Source organism: Aulonocara stuartgranti (genome assembly GCF_965226115.1).
Source record: "Aulonocara stuartgranti genome assembly, chromosome: 18".
NCBI lineage: Eukaryota > Metazoa > Chordata > Actinopteri > Cichliformes > Cichlidae > Aulonocara > Aulonocara stuartgranti.
Window position 1 is genome coordinate 14,433,419 of NC_138954.1, and position 19,256 is coordinate 14,452,674.

Consider the following 19,256-nt stretch of genomic DNA (forward strand, 5'->3'; position numbering starts at 1 on the left):
CAGGGGGCAGGACAGACCCTCATCATGGCTGCAGCATTGTGACACGCAGCAGATGATGCAAGTCACAGAGGGCACTGAGCTCCCTAATGTCTCAAGACAAAGATCCTCTGTAAAAGACTACAGCGGTAATGGCTTAGAAAAACTCCAACATCCCAGACAACTGTGAGCAGCTCATTTGGAAGAGCAGCGAATGCAAGTGTGAACACATTTTAATTCAGAAAGCAGTTGTTTAGTTATGCATACAGGAGCTGTAGAAATATGGTTTGTTGCTATGTTGTTTGGTCACTACTGACCTTCACAATGTGTTTCTACAACGTTTTACTTTAAATTAAAAATAAATAAATAAATAAAAAAATAATCTGAAAATAATCTTTGAGCCTTCAGCACTCATAATGGCATTTTCATATTTTCTGATATGTTATACTCTAAAAATAAATCACTAATTAAATCAATATTGTTCCAGCCACCTGCTGTTGTCCTCTGTTGTGGATTAGTGTGACTATACCGGAGGTTTCCTGTGTTTTGAAGAGTTGTCTTGAACACTGCATATATTATTATTATAAATCTTTACACCACCTTACTTAAGTATACAAATGCAATTTTGCCTCAATCTTTATATAAAAGACAAGTCCTCAAGCTGGGAGATGGGTGACTTGTTTTAATCGATACTGTACTATACTGTGCTAATTTCTTACAAATTTTTAATTATAAGAAGGTGAATGATAAATTTTAAATCATTTTAAAATGAAGAAATCCTCCATGTTAATAATGCATTTTGCCATTTACCATTTATGGAAACTTAAAAATAATCTGCTTTATCTGCTTCACCACCTGCACTCATGTATCTATCTATCTATCTATCTATCTATCTATCTATCTATCTATCTATCTATCTATCTATCTATCTATCTATCTAGCACTTTTAATTCTTATTCTCATTTTTATTTTCATGTCTATTTAAGCTTAATTTATAACAGTATGTTTGCACTGAAGCACCGCAGCAATTTCCTAATGTTGTAAACCCGCTCAACATTTGGCAATAAAACCCTTTCTGATTCTGATTCTGATTTAAAAAGAGCAGATAATGTACTGACAGAAAATTACATGGATGTTTTAAAGTGATGGTTTTATTTTATCTAACATTCATTGGACCCACGTTTTTACTCATTCTTAGTTTCATGAATGTTGGTCGAACATTTTTTTAGCTTGTACCTTCTATTAAAAGATATATCAAAAGTATTTTGTGTTCAGCTGCGAACTAAATACATCCAATGTGAGAACTGAACTGGCCCTGTGTGATGTCACTGTACTAAAAGCCTGTTATCTTTTGCTTGCATTTACTAATGTTTCTTTGTTATGTTTACTGTATTTTTTCAGATTACATGGTGCATGAAATTGTAAAGAAACAAAATTATTTATGCATTTTTTTATATACAACTGAAAAATGATCTTTGGTGATGGACCCCTAAGCATTAATCCTTGCTTTCAAAACTTCCCCTCAGAAATGAACAAACATTAATCACATTAATGAAATGAACAAGCACATTAATAAGGCTGTTTTTGACCATCTTAAATGCCTCTTCCATTGATAGAAAGCAGTTCTGTAGCACAGAGACAGTACCACCCCAGCATTGGGAGGAAGAGCTGAGAATCCCTGTCTTAAAATGAAAACAAACAAACGTGTGAGTGTTTTATTATCCTTCAATAACCTTCAGCATCACAGAACTGTTAGGTGATGTGGACTTCCTAGATCATTTTTCATGTCTCACAGGTACCTCGGGCAATAACCTTCATTAAAGCCTGACTATAAAGCCCCAACACTCACAGTCTTTGTTCTAAGCCCAGTTCATTCCTCTAGACTTCAGCACATATACTCTCTGGAAGAAAATACACAATCTCCAAATATTCATTTAATGTTGGACAGTGAATTAAAAATAGTTTAGATGATTGGCTTTTAAATAAATATTAAAGGCTCTGTTGACCAGCACATTAGAAGGCTGAAACTCTTATTTATGACGACAAGAAACAGGAACGGGGTTAGAAACTTGGTAACCCATGACCCATGAATTCAGGTAGTAATCATGTCTATCTGTTAGACTATAACTGAGCATCCACTTGCATGTGGCTGACCACATATTTTGATGCTGGTCATAAATGTGTTGGGATACCTACTAAGATGAATTTCTGTCTGTTAAGACTCAAATATATACATTTTAAATAACCTTTTTAAGCAGCTGTGTGTTAGTGGCAGCCAGTAAATGAAAGATGGAGTAGTCTGTGAAGACAATGAGGAAGTTCAGCAGGGTGGAAAACAATCTGATTTAAATTAATAAAATAAATTAACATCACATTTTATTGAAGTCTATCCGAAAACAACTCTACTATTGTAATCTCTGACTCAGCAAATAGTTCCCTGATGATCTCAATCGCTAATTTCAGGTCTTCTTGAATAAAACATGATGTTAATTATGCAAATTATGTTCCCTGAAAAAGAGGATAATGTAGAGTATGCTTTTAAGCTTGCAAAAAGTCACGACCTTGTGACTACCAAAGCTTCAAAAAGTGGGCTTAAAAAAATCACTGGGTGGGGTCACTGTGGTTTTGTCCATCATATATAGACTGTCAGCAAATGACTGGCATTTAAGTGTGCACCCTTACAATCAAAAGAACATTATTTCCATTTGCTGTAATTTTATATTTGGTATGGCACCCTGCCTTTCCATGTGTAGATGGGGTGGAGAGGAGCAGCAACATAACAGTACCATCGGTAATGAGACAAATGGCAATGATTTGGTAAGATATAGTGCAAAAGAAGGAGCTGGTGTAGAGGTGGGTGGCGAAGTGGCTTGCAGCTACGCAGAAGCTGTGAGCAGGCTAAAGCAGCTTAAATAGCACGCTGAGATTTATCAATCGGATGTGTAAAAGATTATCAGCTGATCCTTCAGGACTGGCACTGAGATTTGGACAGAGCCAAACACCGCTAAGCCAACCTTCTACCATCTTTTTCATATTTAATAAGCAGACAGGAGAGTGATACTCAATTTTCATTTGGCAAGACAATGTTTATGCACATTTGCCAAAATGTTTTCTTTATCAGTGAATATGAGCTCTGTTAGGAAAATCTTGTGAGACCTGGTTTCCAGATGTCTTTTTGCAGAAATATTTATTGTAGATTTTGTACCCAGAACAAGGAGGATGACATGTTGTTTTTTTTACAGAACATATCACCCAGCTCTTAAGGGTGTCCAATCAAATGGAGCATTTATATCTTTTTAACAGTTTACCCTCCCTTCCTGAATAAAACTGAAAACAAGCTTGAGCCTACACCAAAAATTGACACTAAAAGTAATGAGACGAATGTGTCTGCAGGCTGGTGACAGTTGACACAATAGTATCTACCACTACAAAGTAAACTGAATTAAACTAAAAATGATCAAATTCAATTATTTCTCTTTTATGTTCAAACTGTTCAGTTTCAAAAGCTTTATTTATAAAGAACTTTAAAAATTTCAAAGCCTTACAGCAAACATAAAGGACAACAGAAAAACAAAAGAAGGCAAAAGAGACCACAGGAGATGAGTGAAAACTAAAAACATAACAAAAAAATAAGAACTGCTGGAATGGATGAGGACATTAAAAGATGAAAAGTGAAGCCAAGGGGAAAGGAAGAAAAAGTCATATCAACACCAAAAGTGTCAATTAGGTGAGGAAACAGCATCACAGCCCTGTCAATCATATCATCCCAGGCCTTTGAGAAAAAAAATCCTGAGCTGTTACAAAAAAAATGTGTAAAAGTTGGCAAATCACTGAAGTCGTGCACACGCTAAAAACACTTGAAATTTTTGATCCCTCAGTAAAGTAAAATAGCACTCTGTCTGCTGCCTTATGCATCATGTTCATGTCTCTCCACCTATGCTCTGTGTCGACACACTGTATATAGTTGCTGGTGTCAGGCGCCACCGCCTCTGTTTTTCTACTGCAGCAAATAGTATTTCTCATCCATATCATGCAATGCTTATATAAAAGTAAAGATGTGAGTCTTACTTAAATATGATATCTGACACATTTTTATTTATCTTATCACTTTCTGTGTATGGAAGTGTGGCTTTCTACCACAACAGATTGTCGCAGCCACTTTGAGCGTGTGTGAACAGATTGTGCTTTGAAAAAGAAACGAGCGCCTGCAGCAACATCTCACGTCTGCGTCCCGACTCTGTCTGAAAACGGGACCAACATCTTTACATTATACATTTTCAAAAACATATCCATTATTCATATCTCCATATTTTAATGCTATTAGCACTTCTGTGCCACCCACCTAAATACCTGGGTGTCTGCTATCAAAGGAGCAGTGACAGTCTGAGTTACTTTGTGCATAAAGAAATGAGTTGAGATTAAGAAAGCGGTGCAGTGGTCGACCATCACATAAAATTTAATTAGATCTATGAGGTGATTTTATTGCTGTATACTGGGGCATTTTAGATTCAAAACACAAAAGGACTCTGGAGAAAGTTCCCTTTTACCTCGAACCAGAGTGATTTTGTTGATAGGTAACAAGGCAAGTGCACACACATACACATACAATGCTCCACCTGTGTGGGTGGGGGGTGTGGCCACTCAGCAGCTGAGTGGGGCAGCATATGGAGTTTCTAATTGGGTAGAACAGCACAGCTGGAGGACTCCAGTCCAGGACCTGGCCTCTGGTAATCAGTCCCACAATCCTCAGCCCTCCTCTGCACATCCGCCAGGCTGCATACAAGCCACTGATAGGCGGGCAGGTGGGGTTCAGTCTCAACACTGTAACCAACAAGAAATTTGTCCACTTAGAGGTTTTCAGCTGGAGCATGACTCAATGTAGACTAATGTCACACAGCGTGCAATAAGAAGACCTCATTCATGAATTTAAGGCAAAATATCAAAATTAAAAGAGCTCAGAATTCTGAACGGCTCCTGTTTCAGCAATGCTTGCATGCGTGCAGCACTTTACTGCTGTGAATGGTCAAGGCAGACCGTTTTATTGCTTTATATAATATGATGTGATAAGGTCTTTTATTTTATGAGCTGTGTAAAAAAGTAATGAGAAAGGTAGCCAGTAACTTCAAATTAAAACATATTGTGTAATATATAATAAATCCATCCATCCATCCACTTTTCTCCTGTTTATCTGAATTGTGGGCTTTTCCAGGAGGACAACAAGATGATTCCAAACCAGCCACACGATGCAATCTTTCCATTGTGCCCAGAGTGTGCCATAGATTTTTTAAATTTTCTTTTTACCTTTTTCTTTTTTTTTTTTATGTATGTGTGTATTATATGGACACATAAATCTAAAATAAACACGTGTCCTTTCTTCTCATGATATAGCCATGTTTAATCCAAAAATGAGGGCTCAATTTTTTTTTAACTCCCTGCATACCGGAGTGCTTAAGGTTAACTGTTTTCTCCCCTGCCGATGTCAGTATCAAGTCATGGAGTGACTGCTCCACAACAAAGAAATAAAAATCACAAATTCTTCTTTGTTTTGTTTTTGTTTTTATTTATTTATTTTCCAATATGCTGAGATTGCAAACTGGGTTCTGCTTGTCAGGTTTTACAAATGTTTCCCAGAAAATGATGGCAATCACCTCACACTGTTTCCACGTCCACTAAATGCTTAATATGATCGAAAGCTTAAATTCCTAACCAAAGCCTTTTTCAATAAATATTGTTTTTATTCTGGATATGTGAAGCACAATGTTCATAGAAACTCCTGACAAACAGACCAGCGTTACTATCGTAATAACAGAAAATGAGCAGACAGACAGACAAACAAACATAATGCCTGTTGTATTTGTAAACAATGCATTTACATAGTAATAATAATAACAATCATAATAAAAAAAACCTTTTGTTTTCTTTGTTTGCAAGTTTCAAGCATTCATGCTGAGTCTATTGGTAAAACATCCACTGCATTCTACTGCGCACAATATCTGGTCACAATTACAAAAGTATGAATTATTTTGCTAATATTTATTCTTGGGCATTAAAATCACTATTGTTCAGAAAGAGTTAGGGCTTCATTAGGAATTTAAAACAGTTAAAACTGACTTACTTTGACTTATTTACTTAAAATTCAGTTTTTGTTCTCATTATATTTTGTGACTGATTCTGTAGGTTGTGCAGCTTGGTCTATTTAAATGTAGGGGAAAAGAGTAAAAAGGACAGTATATTCTTGAGGCTTTACGAAAGAGCAAAATAGATTTGGGAGGATGCTATCATCAACACTAAAAGAAAAAGTGTGCCAACAACAGGTTTATAGTGTGAATTATTATCAACAGCAACTGAAGTGTTCATCTGGGTATCAACAAGTACTCAAAATAAATGGCTCGCACTCGTATGTGGCACTTTGTAAGCACTTCCTCATTTAGCTTTTGTGTTTTGAGTTGGGGTAATTGTACATGCAGCTCAGTTTAAGGCAATGCAATAAAGATACCACTGAGACACTGAAAATTGGCATTAAAGGCTTCATTACATCGTCAGTGTGAGATCAGAGTCAGACGCAGAGATTTTTTTCTAACGAAACTCCACGTTACATTTCGGACAGGATCACGTTCTACTACCACACCGTTGACATCTTTTCCAACCACTTCACCTAACACTCATCATCCAGACACAATTTCCCCTTAACTGCTGACATCAATTGAGAAATGCTTGCAACTCAGCGTGCGATCCATGGCGCCTTCATTTGCAGCTCTGCACCACGCACCGTGCCTATAAAAGCTGATAATGTGATAATTAAAAGAGCTGACAGCAAGAACTGTCAGCGAGACACTCTGATTTACCAACCTCTGCTATTTATTAAACCTCTCAAATTACAATGCTTCCACCCTTGAAGTGTACACGTATTATATCAAATGCAATAATGACTGAATTTAGAGCTGCTGTGAATGAAGGAGAAGTTAAGGAGTCTGGGTGGATGACAGTTTGATAAAATCTGCCCAGTAAACATCTGAAACAAGGGTTTCTAACACACAAAAGATCACTGCCATGTCTTTCTCTCTCTCTCTCTCAACCACACCATGATTTATTACCTGAAAAGACAAGAGAACTAATTAGTGAGTAATTAATTAATATAAATTTGCATATTTGCATTTGCAATTAGTGCAGTCAACTGATTAGTCTGAGATGGGGAGTTTGACTCTTCAGTGTGTGTGTGTGTGTGTGTGTGTGTGTGTGTGTGTGTGTGTGTGTGTGTGTGTGTGTGTGTGTGTGTTTGCTGGACCAGAACGCTGAGCAGACCAGCTGAGGCATTTTTGGGGGAAGGCAGTGATGCTTTTTTTTCTTTCATAGATCTATACATGTACTTTGGATGTGTTCTTGTAAAGTATATGTGCTGGCCCACATGCACACTAGCCTGTCTCACACACATTAGACTAAGTGTTTGCACATTCGGTGCTGTGTGTACATGCTGTCATTGTCACCGTAGAAACTGCGACTTACTTGGGCCTCAGTGCTCGGAAGTCAAACCAAGATGTAATCAGCTCTCCGTGGCTCATTCTGCTGATCGATGTCTTGTAATGTCCAATACAGAGAGATTGATAAGTTGTTTTAATTGATTATCCTTTCAACAAGGTCATTCACACACATACATTTGCATGTGTGTGTGTGAATCAGTGCGCTTGTGTATGTGTGTTCCACATAACTGAGGTGTGCATATACCCATATCGAGTGCCAGCTGTGCCCCAGTGTGGAATTGGCAGCGTGCCACTGGGCCTTTTCCACTGGGTGTGCTTAATGTCTATGGTACTGAGGTAATAACACTGCGCAAGGCACCTCTTTACCATCCTTTGCATTTGAGGTTTCTGTAGGAATTTCTTAAACCATTTTGAACCTACCTGTTTTTTGCTATCTTTCCCATCACAGTAAGCTGAATATCTTGGAGATTTGGACTTGTGCTTGGATAAGGAAAGGCATCTCTGGAAAATGTGAAAACTATTTTATTTCACAGACCCAACAATCAAGTATTGTTCACCAGATAAATAGATGACTTCTTTTGTGGGCTAACTAATCTTAGTGTTGGTTGTCTCATAGACACTAAAACAAGTAAACAATAATAAAATACAGGAAAGCCTAACTGCATTGCTGGATACCACTCGAGTTAATATGTTACCTTTCTAATATGTAAACATAAAATGAGAAAACTTAATTTAAAATAAAAGATTTCAAAAGTTAAGAATTAAAATGGCTTTTCAAACAGGTTCTAAAAGTGTCTCATGATGGAGAGGTCCTGATGTGAAGGGGCAGTTTGTTCCACAGTTTCTGAGCTGCAAACGCTCGATCTCCTCTGTGCTTTAATCGGGAGCTCGGGAAAGCTAGGAACATTTGCTCAGCTTCAGACTTCCGTAATCTGGAGGGAGCATGCCAACTTCAAAGGTTAGAGAGGTAAAAAGTTGCCAACCCAAGCAATGCCTAAAAAACAATTATGAAATCAGTTCAAAATCTGACTGGCAGCCAGAATAGTGATGGTAATATGGGAGATATGACCTTAGACCCAAACACTCCATCTATGTAAGTAACAATCATTATGTATACTTTCTATGCACTCCAGCTTAAGTACATTGTTTGCTAACTGCATTAACAGCTTCTCCTTTGTTTCTTGAGAGGAGAATTTAAAAAAGTATTCATTAACTAACTAAGCGTTTTAGAAGTAACCCTTCCCTTTGCCACCAAGAGGGCGGTGCATTCAGTGAGGGTAATTAAATAGTAAATTGACCATATGAGCATTGCATTAACAAAAACATTGCTTTTGCTTCCAAAAGCACAAGAACCAGACACAGAAATTAACACTGTTACCACTGTTACTGATATAATCTGGGGTTTTGTAGATGCCAGAGAGGTCAAAGATTATTTTTTTTGTAATGTTTTGGAAATATTTGACAGAAGTCATGATGCAAAGAGTGCATCACTCACAGATTCACTCACTCACATGTGTAGAACATCTTTTGTTTTTCACCTGTTTTACAGCTGCTGCTCCTGAGACACGCAATGAGTCATTTCCAAAAGTCAAGTAAAAATGATGCTCACGAGGAATTCTCACAAAACCTGTGACGCTCATGCTGTTAAAGTGGGTCCTGAACCCTTATCAAAAAATTAGACTAAACGCTGTTATTGAATCCCCTTTGACCCAAATATAAGAGCTTCCCCCCGCCGCCCCCCTCATTTACTTTTGCACCCAAATACATTTCCAATTGTTTTAATTAATTTATTAATGTAGTTTAATTTGGGATGTAGGAGAGGGTTTTTTAAGCTTTCCATCTCCGCCGCACAGCTTTTATTTGCGCATACTTAGCTCTGCATGGATCACATAGTGCGGAAATTCATAATCTGTCTACCTGTTGAGAATCTCTGCAAACTCCCTCCAATTTTCCAGACAAAAAGACATTAATTCATCTTTCTTACGGGGAGATGCAGATATTAGTTGTTATCCCTCTCCGGTCTCTGTTTCTGACGGTAAACGCGGGCCTCCCGGTGCCCATTACCGGAGCTGCCAGATGATCGGTACGGAGCGGAGGTCCCGTGGGACAATGAACACGTGGTCTCGGCTGCCACAAGACGTCAGCGGCAGATGGCATGGGTACCCGCTGTTGGCATGAGTGTCATTCCTCAAAGAGAGAGGGAAAGGGAAGAGAGGGAGGGAGAGTGAGAGAGGGGAAGGGAAGAGCAGATCACAGCAAGGCAGAGAAAAGAGAGTGCGCAGAATTAAGCTCTTTCTTCCAATTTGGTAGCTTGCAAGTGAAGAAGCTGAGGCGCAGTTTCAGAGGAGATATTCGGGAACATGCAAGGTACATGCTGACCAGAGGTTAGTAATGTTTTTGTTCGCAATTTGTTGACTGATCATGCGCTTTTATTCTGGGTTAAAACGTGGTTAAATACGTGGCGTACAATTGGCTAGTTTTGGACTCTGATTTGGAGCAAACATAAACTTTAATGTGATGTAATATAAGGTTTAAAATATGGCTATTTTTCACAAATCTAAAGGCAATTAAGTGTAATGCCTTTGAAAAGGTAGCAAGCTGTGACACTGGCCTTGCTTGCCAATTTGTTACTCTTCCTCTTGGGAGGGCTCATTCACGAGGTAATTAACTGACAACCTTCAAAAGACGTCGGGGTTCTACCTTGTCCTTATAGTTTATGTTTCCGCTTTGATTTTACAGGAAATATGTTGACACTGCCATTCGAGGAACCTCATATAATGTGTGAGCCGCGGTTTGGTGCCAATTATCCCCGTGAAAGCTTACCTGAGAGCCTGGAGCAGGAGCGACAACATAACCCTGACAGATCCAACTCAGACATGAGGGAGATCGAGGACGACATCTCCGACAGAGATGAGGACGAGAGAGAGGACGATCAGGATGAAAACGGGCTTCCTAAAAAGCGAGGCCCCCGAAAAAAGAAACCGGGCAAAGAGCAGGTTGACAGGGCCAAACTCAGGCGCCAGGAAGCCAACGCCCGAGAGCGCAGCCGGATGCACGGCTTGAACGCTGCGCTAGAGAGCCTGCGTAAAGTTGTGCCGTGCTACTCCAAAACTCAGAAACTGTCCAAGATTGAGACCCTCAGACTGGCTAAAAACTACATCTGGGCCCTGTCAGAGACTCTTAGCGCAGGGAAGAGACCGGACCTCCTCGCCTTCGTACAGACTTTGTGTAAAGGATTATCTCAACCAACGACCAATTTGGTGGCAGGTTGTTTACAGCTGAACGCGAGAAACTTCCTCACAGACCACAACGGAGAGGTGATGTTCTCTGGGAGGGCGCCCTACGATGCCATGTACCCGTATCCTGGATCAGACATGAACACACCCCCCGGCCACAGCGGGAGCAGCTTGGACAGTAGCGCCAAGCCGTTCCGTCACTACAGCTACAGCAGCGCCTACGAACCCTACTATGAGAACCAGTCCCCGGAGAGCGGGAGCCCGCATTTCGACGGCCAGCTGAGCCCACCAATGAACTTTAACGGGATTTTCTCCCTAAAACACGACGACCCGCCAGAGTACGGCAAAAATAGCCACTATGGCATGCGCTACTGCGGTGCGCCAGGGCGCACGGCTCTTGCGCATAACTCCATGTACCGAGTCTCCCCAGAGGCCCGTTTCCCTTACGATCTGCACGTCCGCAGCCAGTCCTTCCAAGCACAAGGAGAAGTTAATGGCTCTTTCCACAATTAATCAATCAGCTGGACAAAGTTCAAGCTTGAGAAGCGATGCAATTTCCCCCCACAGATGTCGTGAGTGGAATGAAATTGACTCAGACAGGCTGATGCACTGCAAAAATGCCAACTGAAACAAGTCATTTTTTGTGTGTTTTGAAAGATGACACGAAGCCAGAATTTCAGATGAAAGGGATTCACAAGTTTCTTGTTGTTGTTCAGTTTCATTCGTCTCAATATAAACTTTAAACACACACACACACACACACACACACACACACACACACCCCACCACCTGAAGGTTTTGTTTCGTAAAAAAAGGGGGGAAATCTGTCTGAAGGCCCAAATTAATGATTTACTGGTACAACGCAGAGCATTTGTTTTCAAACTGATGTGGTCTAAAATAATTAATTGAAGGTGCAGATTTGGAGTAAATCGTTTGCAGTTACAGTGCATTATTTGTACGTGTTCGTTAATGGCCATAGTGCAGATGTCGCTAATTGAGTTTACATAAAGCCGATATGATTAATTAAAATTTCTGCTTATTTGAAAACATTACTGCAGTCAGTTAAAACGATTTTTGAGGCAAAACAAAAGAAACAAAATTAAAACAAATAAAAGTTTATCGGGGACGTTTACTGAGACATGATTGGAGTTCAGAGATTCAGTCTCCTAGGAATAAAGGTCAATTTAGCTATGCAAGGCAGCCAAATGCAATCTTTGCTTATTAAAAATAATATATGTCTACTTCTCCTCACAAGGCGTCCCGCTTAATCTAAGATTAATTGAAAAGACGGCAATTACAGCCACATAGATATTTTATAGAAAGCCAGTGAATTCAGGAGATATGTCATCCAATGATGTCATCCGGATTGCTCCTATAAATACAGGAAGTTGCGGGGGGAAACACGTCACAGCTGAACGCTTTCGTATTTGGAGAGGTGAGTGTGTTAACGCGGTGAATGTAAATTTTTATTGTATTTATTTATTTGAGCTTATTTAATGAATGTGAATAATATATTATAAAAATATTGTAAAAAAAATCAACAGTGTTGACTCTTATGTGCATTTCCACGCATTTAAAGTTTGTTTACGTTGCATTGCATTGTGATAAATTTCACCACAAGCTGAAAGTCCAGCACTGGCAGCAGAAATGCATTTTTGTCAGGTGAACAAAATGCATCAAAAACTATGAATCCTAACAACATGCCTTAAAAAGAGACGATGACCATCAATATGCAACGAAATGAAAGTTTTGGATAGTTTGATGTGAACTTTTTACTCTTCCTTGTTCCTCCCGAGGAGCAACTGTGATGCACTTCATGTACTTCTGCACAATGTTGGTGACTGCTCATAAATTCTGTTGATTTTGTAACTTTAACCGAATGCTGAATGATTTTTGGATGTTTCTCCTTTATTTCTGCATTTACTGATAACCTTTCCCTTCAACCCAACCACACACACACACACACACGCGCGCGCACTCCCGAAAACTCGTTATGGATCGAAATATTCGTGAAGTAATGTGTTAATGTTTTGTGATGTGTTTGTCGCAATAAAATGTAGAGGCTGTGAGAGGCTTCATGTGGTAGCCCAGCTTCTCAGCTTTCTGTGAAAGTGATCGACGGCAGACGGCAATTAAGAAAAAATAATAATGGTTAGAAAAAAAATGAATATAAGAATGCCCCGAGCGTTTTTATGTATTTATTTTTAGGAAAATGAATCGTGAAATATCCTCGAAGGTGACACAGGGCTATCGTAGCGACCACAGACTCAAGTTTCCAGCAAGCCATGTTAAAAATACACACGCCTACATTGAAAATAATTATAATAATAATATTGAAGAACTCTAAAATTTGATTTTGAAGTTCTGTGTCTAAAAAGATTTTCCTGATAAAATTTAATTTAATTTCAGCTGATCAGATGGTTGATTTGTGTCAAATGCCCACAAGCTGTTGGTTATCATCCAAATCCCACAGCTCCCGGTGTGGAAAAAAGTGAATCCGACAGTCCAATTCACAGAGAAGCAAAAAAGAAAAACAATAAATAACAACAACAACAACAACAATAACTTCAGATACATTTCCAGTGTTTTAAAATTATTCCGTACATGCCTTTCTTTCTCTTCCGATGATGTGATTTAATTTAACGGAGGGTACACTTGCTGATACCGTCTTAGTCGGGACATTTTTACAGTTACTTTTTTCAAAGTGATTTAAAATTTCATGTGAAGTTATTCTGTTTATTTAACTGAAAAAAAGTGGGAAAGGGAAGGTTCCTCCTTTTTATGTCATCGCGATAAAGAACAGTTCGCCCTCCATAGCGCATTATTGTTATTAGTAGTATTATTTGTGCGGTTTAGATGTATAACGAATCCGGGGTTTTATTCTCATTATTCATTTTTTTCTTTACTGTATCACTATCAACGATGAAACAATAAATATTACAATTCCCTGTTTTAGTTAAACTCTCAGCAGTTTCACCTTATTGGCGCTGCAGGATTTACGTTTTGAAGAAAGATTGAATTAGCAGAAAACAACTCAGGCTAACTGTACAGCTTTTAACATGAACGACGTGAGAACCTGAAGAACTCTTTGTTCAACTCGTCGGAAGTTAGAGGACCGAAAGTGAAAAGTTTGGCTATAAATCATCACCTAACTGTGTGTGTATATGTATATATATATATATATATATATATATATATATATATATATATATATATATATATATGTATATATGTGTGTGTGTGTGTGTGTGTGTGTGTGTGTGTGTGTGTGTGTGTGTGTGTGTTACAAATAAAGTAAGACTTAAAGTAACTGCGCAAATTTTGTCGGTGCATTTGATAAATGTCCAATTCCGTCATGGAAAAAAATCGCAAATCGGGAGTGACAGTCAGATTTCAAACTTCTAAGTGGTTTCACAAACCAGACAAAACCAAACTCATTTTATTTTTGTTATTTACGTTCATGTCGAAAGTATAACTCTAACTGTATTTACAGAACTTTATTTCCAAAAAATCAAGAAACATCCTCTCAAAAAACAAAAAACAATCAAATAAAAAAACCCACAAAAAAACAGTGAAGAAAAACTCAATTTAAAATTTATTTTAACTAAAAAAGAGTTGCTAGAGCTCCCCTCTAACCCACACCCGTTTTTTTTTTAAATTCCCAGTCCTAGTCCAACTAACACGAGTGTAGGTGTGTATGTGTCTGTGTCTGCGAGCGTGTTTTTTCTTTTTTTTCTTTTTGAGGAGAAGCAGGTTCAAATCCCTCGTGGAGCTCCCTACAGAAGCTGACGAGGGTGAGTGGGAGTATAGGGAGGAGGGTGCCACACGCCCACAGGGTTCAAAGGGCGGCGTGCTGCAGTTTAGCACGGGGTCAAACGTGTACAGGCGCATTCAATTCATGCAGCTCATTAAGCCTGGTGGCAAGAGCGAGAGAGACAGTTGGAGAAAGAAGTAAAGGAGAAATGGAGAGGGGAAGAGAGAAAGAGGGGGAGAGGGTGCGAGCGAGCATATGGCCCGGCTCTGTGTGGGAGGTGAAGGACAGTAATGTGGGGTATATAGGTACTGTACGGAGGTACATTTGTAATCGGAGACGTGGTGTCATAATTAGTGCAAAAACAATCATCGCGTTTCTATAGCGATGAGTTGCAAAATGACAATGATCATCAGAGAAGTTGTGAAGAGTTTAGTGCAATCTCCACGCGCAGAAAAACGCGTGCGCAAAAAATGCATCTTTATATATAAAAATATACTGCTTTGTGATATATTATGGTAATTTATTGTAATCAGGAACATTTTCCTGCGATGTCTGAAAATCTGAGCACCAGTCAAGAAAAATGAAAATAATGTTCCCCGCCACGTCGGCAAGCATCCTCAAATTTTGTGCCATTCCCAAGCCCCAGATGGTGTGGGATGGGAAACGTTCCCCCATTAAATTCCTAATAATCATTTCTCCTGCGGAATCGGGGGTGGTGGCAGTGGGGATGGAGGAGGGCTGGGTGCCTGTGTGTGTGCAGAAGAAGGGTGTGGGGGGTGTGGGGTGGGGATGAGAAGTGAGGATTGGGATGGTGGGTGAGGGGAGTAGAGGGATTTGGTGTTTTAATTAGACAGATTTAAGGAGCTGGAGCCCCCCTTTCTCCTTTAAAGTGTGTGTGTGTAGAAACACTCTGATTCATTTATGCTTATATTCCTGTGAGTGTGTGAGAAAAATTATACGTATGAGCAGAGGCTTCGGTGTGCGTGGATGTGTGTGTGGCGCAGGTCACGCCAGGGCTGATGCTGCAGCAGAGGAGGCCTGACACTCCAGTACTACGGGCCAGGATCTCATTAACGTGTCAGATTGGTGGATCAGTCTCTCTGGCAGCCAGCCCGGCCTCTCACAGGAAGTACTTTCTCTCTATCTGTGAACTTGGCACTGAAAGGTTAGACAGGGAGGGAGATGTGGGGGATATATTGGCCTCGGGGAGAGAGAAGAGGAGAGACAGAGGCATTAATTATAGTATTTGGTCAGATTGGATAAATATTGGGTAAAGGATTGCAGTTTAAGAGCCGCTTTTATCCGTTGGGGAGTAGAAATGCATGAAAATAGTAGCGCTGATGATTTCCACGGAGTGAAATCAGACAGAGAGAGAGAGAGACAGACTGACTTCTGCACTTGTGCTGTTTTGGAGGTGGAGATATGCTAAGCATGTGACAGGAGCATCTGTCACTACATCACCTTTGTGCTTTGTGCTCTTTGTCTAGGGGTACTGTAGTTGAGTGTGTGCGAGTGAGCGTGTATGGGTTGTGTGTCTGTGGCTACAATACCAGAGAGTATAGGGTGGGTTTTGGAGCAGGTGGGAAACACATAGGGGTGTGATCCTCTGACACCCCAGCAACACCCTATTTCAGGGCAGAAAGAGACGGGTGCTACTGGGTGATGTGGTTTCATTCCCTCGACTGTGAATGCGAGCATCTGCTGGATAGATAGATAGATAGATAGATAGATAGATAGATAGATAGATAGATAGATAGATAGATAGATAGATAGATAGATAGATAGATAGATAGATAGATAGATAGATAGATAGATAGATAGATAGATAGATAGATTCAATATTACTTTCACATGAGAAGTAAGTAAGATGGATAAGTCAGATGATGAGTAATGTGATAAAGGGCAAAATTTATGAGCATGGATATTGTGTAAATCCTCAGATGCACCCAACTGCTCCAGACAACTGTCATAAACAATCAAAAAGAAATGTTTCACTATTGCTGCGAAAACGCTCATAACTGCTGAATTACTCGCCAGATCATTTTGCATTTCAAGGTTCAAGGTTCTTTATTCGTTTATACAAGTATAACACACAGTGAAATGTAACCTGACACACTCCTCGACTTGTGCAAAGGGGGTGGGGAGAGAACATTATATATAATACATACATTGGGTGAATGTGCAGTAGTAGCATGTATGCAGCAAGCAGGTGAATTCTGTATATTAAGCGAATTAAATAAGAGTAGACAATCTGAGGAGTTTACAAAATAGACAATATGAACATATTTAAAATTAAAGGAATTTGAAATGTACATTGTGCTGGTGGGTTTAGAGTGTCTAGAAGAGACTCCTGTCTCAGTCATTTTACATGCGGCTTGTACAATGTTGGATAACATGTTGGTTAAATTTAGCACAGCAGAGGACACACTGGTCAAGATCGGTCACTATAATATTTTATTATTATATTTCCAGGAGTAGTTTGACAGGTTTAACAGTTTGTAAAGTGCGCACACGACTGTGGACATGAGTGAATTTTGAATGCATATTTCTTTTATGTCTTTGGACTCAAAACAATTGGAAATGCAGAGGATGGTTCAAACATACATGTTTCCCATTACTTTGCAAATCAACTGAAGAATCGGTGAAGGGACGAGCGCTGATGAGAGTCTGTGACCAAAGGGACAGGAGATACAGGATGTCCAGAGAATCACAGCACTTTTTTTCTTCGTGTTACGCTCCATTGCACTTAGCAGACCATTGTTTTTTGTCCATACTACACGTTGCTTTGTTCTTTACAGTTCTGTGTCATTTTTTTGTTTTTCTGAAACTGTGTTGGACAAATAGCTGTATGCAAATATATTTCTCCTCACATTATATGCAACTGACAGACTTCCTTTTCTTAACAGAAATAGAATGTGAAACATTAAGTTCTTGAAATCAGTATCTGAAGGTTATTCACTTTCCTACACTAACCAAATTAACTATCCTCAGAAAAAAATGGCATTTTAATACAGCAGGCATTCGGTTACACTGATGAGACGCAGGGCGAGACTGCAAGAAAATCTAAATGTGAGAGACGCACCTTCAGAATCCGCTGTCATTCTGTTAAAGTGAATATTTTGATTGCCTTGGTTTACACACAGCTCCAGGAGCTTTTTATTGTGTAGGCAATGCTTGACTTCACTGTGAAACACTAGTTATAGTTTTAGGTTAGTTTAGTGAAATGCATCCTCAGAGCTGTAGCTACGCGATCTCTAACCGAGGCAAGCAGACAGGGTGTTTCTGAAGAGCAGTGTTTAGGTCATGTTTGTTATCTTGGTGTTCTGGAGAATTAATCATATTACTCACTGTTCACTAGCTCAAGCAGTCATCTGTTAAAATAAAAAAATAAAAAAAACCATTCAGCTCTTCTAAATAAGGAGAGAAGAATGTTTTTCTCAGTTGCTTTGGCTCAATTCTTGACAAAATATGCGAACGTTTTCACAACATTTTGATGCTTGTTCACAGCAGAAAGAGTTTTTCTCATTCTTTGTTACAATTTGCAAACATTTTAACACATTTAGGCAAATGAAAAAGTGCAACATGAAAAAAACATCCTGGGTTTTTGCATGTCCAAAATAAGTTATGCTTCTCAGTTGAATAGTTTTACCCTCCAAAATATGTTAGCATCGTGTAAATTCTAATCTACCAAATAAGTAAATTATTTTAAGTTCCACAGATACAAATTGTGTCTGTAATTATTGTAGTTTCATTTCACTGGGGTTGGAGGAGAAAGTGAAGTCAGAATGTGGAGAAAACAACCAGTGAAACATTGAATCTCTTCCATTACTTTGTAAGGGAGAGCTTTAGGTGTTTGCTGAGAAACTGGTGCCAAATGTACAGTAAGTCAGCTATTCCCAGGAAATTTTTTTCCTGTAATATAATGTGGAATACATGTAGGCGGGCTTTTGCTTTGAAAAGAAGAATGTATTGTGTTGATCTCATGAATCAGCATCTGAAGCTGCTTGAGTTTCATACACAAAAGCAGTTATCCTCCAAATCATAGTTTTGGACAGCAGGTATTCAGTGTTAGAGGAGAAAACATACTGCGGGGAAAGACTCTTATTCAATTTAGAAGATGCGAAAGGCAAGTCTAAAGTCTGCTGAGAACTTCAAAAATGAGACATTGAGAAAAACTGGAAGTTGATGGGAGAATGACTGAAAAGGCAACATTGATAGTGAACAGCTACCTAATCCTGTTAACCCACTGATGTCTAAGCATTCATTGGGGATGAACCTGAATGAAACATTTAATTTTAGGGAGAAAAAAGTCAATCAGATAACAAAATTAGTCTAACACACGCAACCTCCCCAAAATGAAACAAAACAAAACAGAAAACATGCCTATTCCCATTTCCACAAGGGTCATGGTTTGGGGCAATGACAGCTTAGACATCAGGACCACTATTTCTGTGAATTCTTTGAGTGGTATTGGATAAGGTAAGTGTCACACAACACAGTAAGAAAACTGTAAATGCAAAGTAAACTCCACATTAAATAAATACCTAGTTTATTACCCTTAATAAAATAATATTTACAGAGACCATCGTTATAGAGTGACATTTCAATTTACTAGTCCAGGATGCTAAGTAATAAGTACTCCCCATGATACATGGTTTAGATTAAATGTATCAAAATAAACCTTTTTCCATTTTTTGTCAAATAAATTATACATTTTCTATGTAATTATCTGTAAATCCATTTTAAATGATTATGTTGAGATGTCTCAAACGTTACCTGTGGGATCTGTAGGAATTTCTGTTGGTAGTGTTT

At 39.0% G+C, this 19,256-nt stretch overlaps 1 protein-coding gene across 1 annotated transcript; it reads left to right on the forward strand.

Moving 5' to 3' along the window:
• Nucleotides 1-9,609: 9,609 nt before the first annotated feature.
• neurod6b (neuronal differentiation 6b) lies at nt 9,610-11,203 on the forward strand (the record flags this gene model as incomplete). Its single annotated transcript, XM_082513832.1, has 2 exons — nt 9,610-9,838; nt 10,194-11,203. The coding sequence occupies 2 exons, from the start codon at nt 9,610-9,612 to the stop codon at nt 11,201-11,203; spliced, it is 1,239 nt and encodes a 412-aa protein (XP_082369958.1).
• Between the last annotated feature and the right edge of the window lie 8,053 nt (nt 11,204-19,256).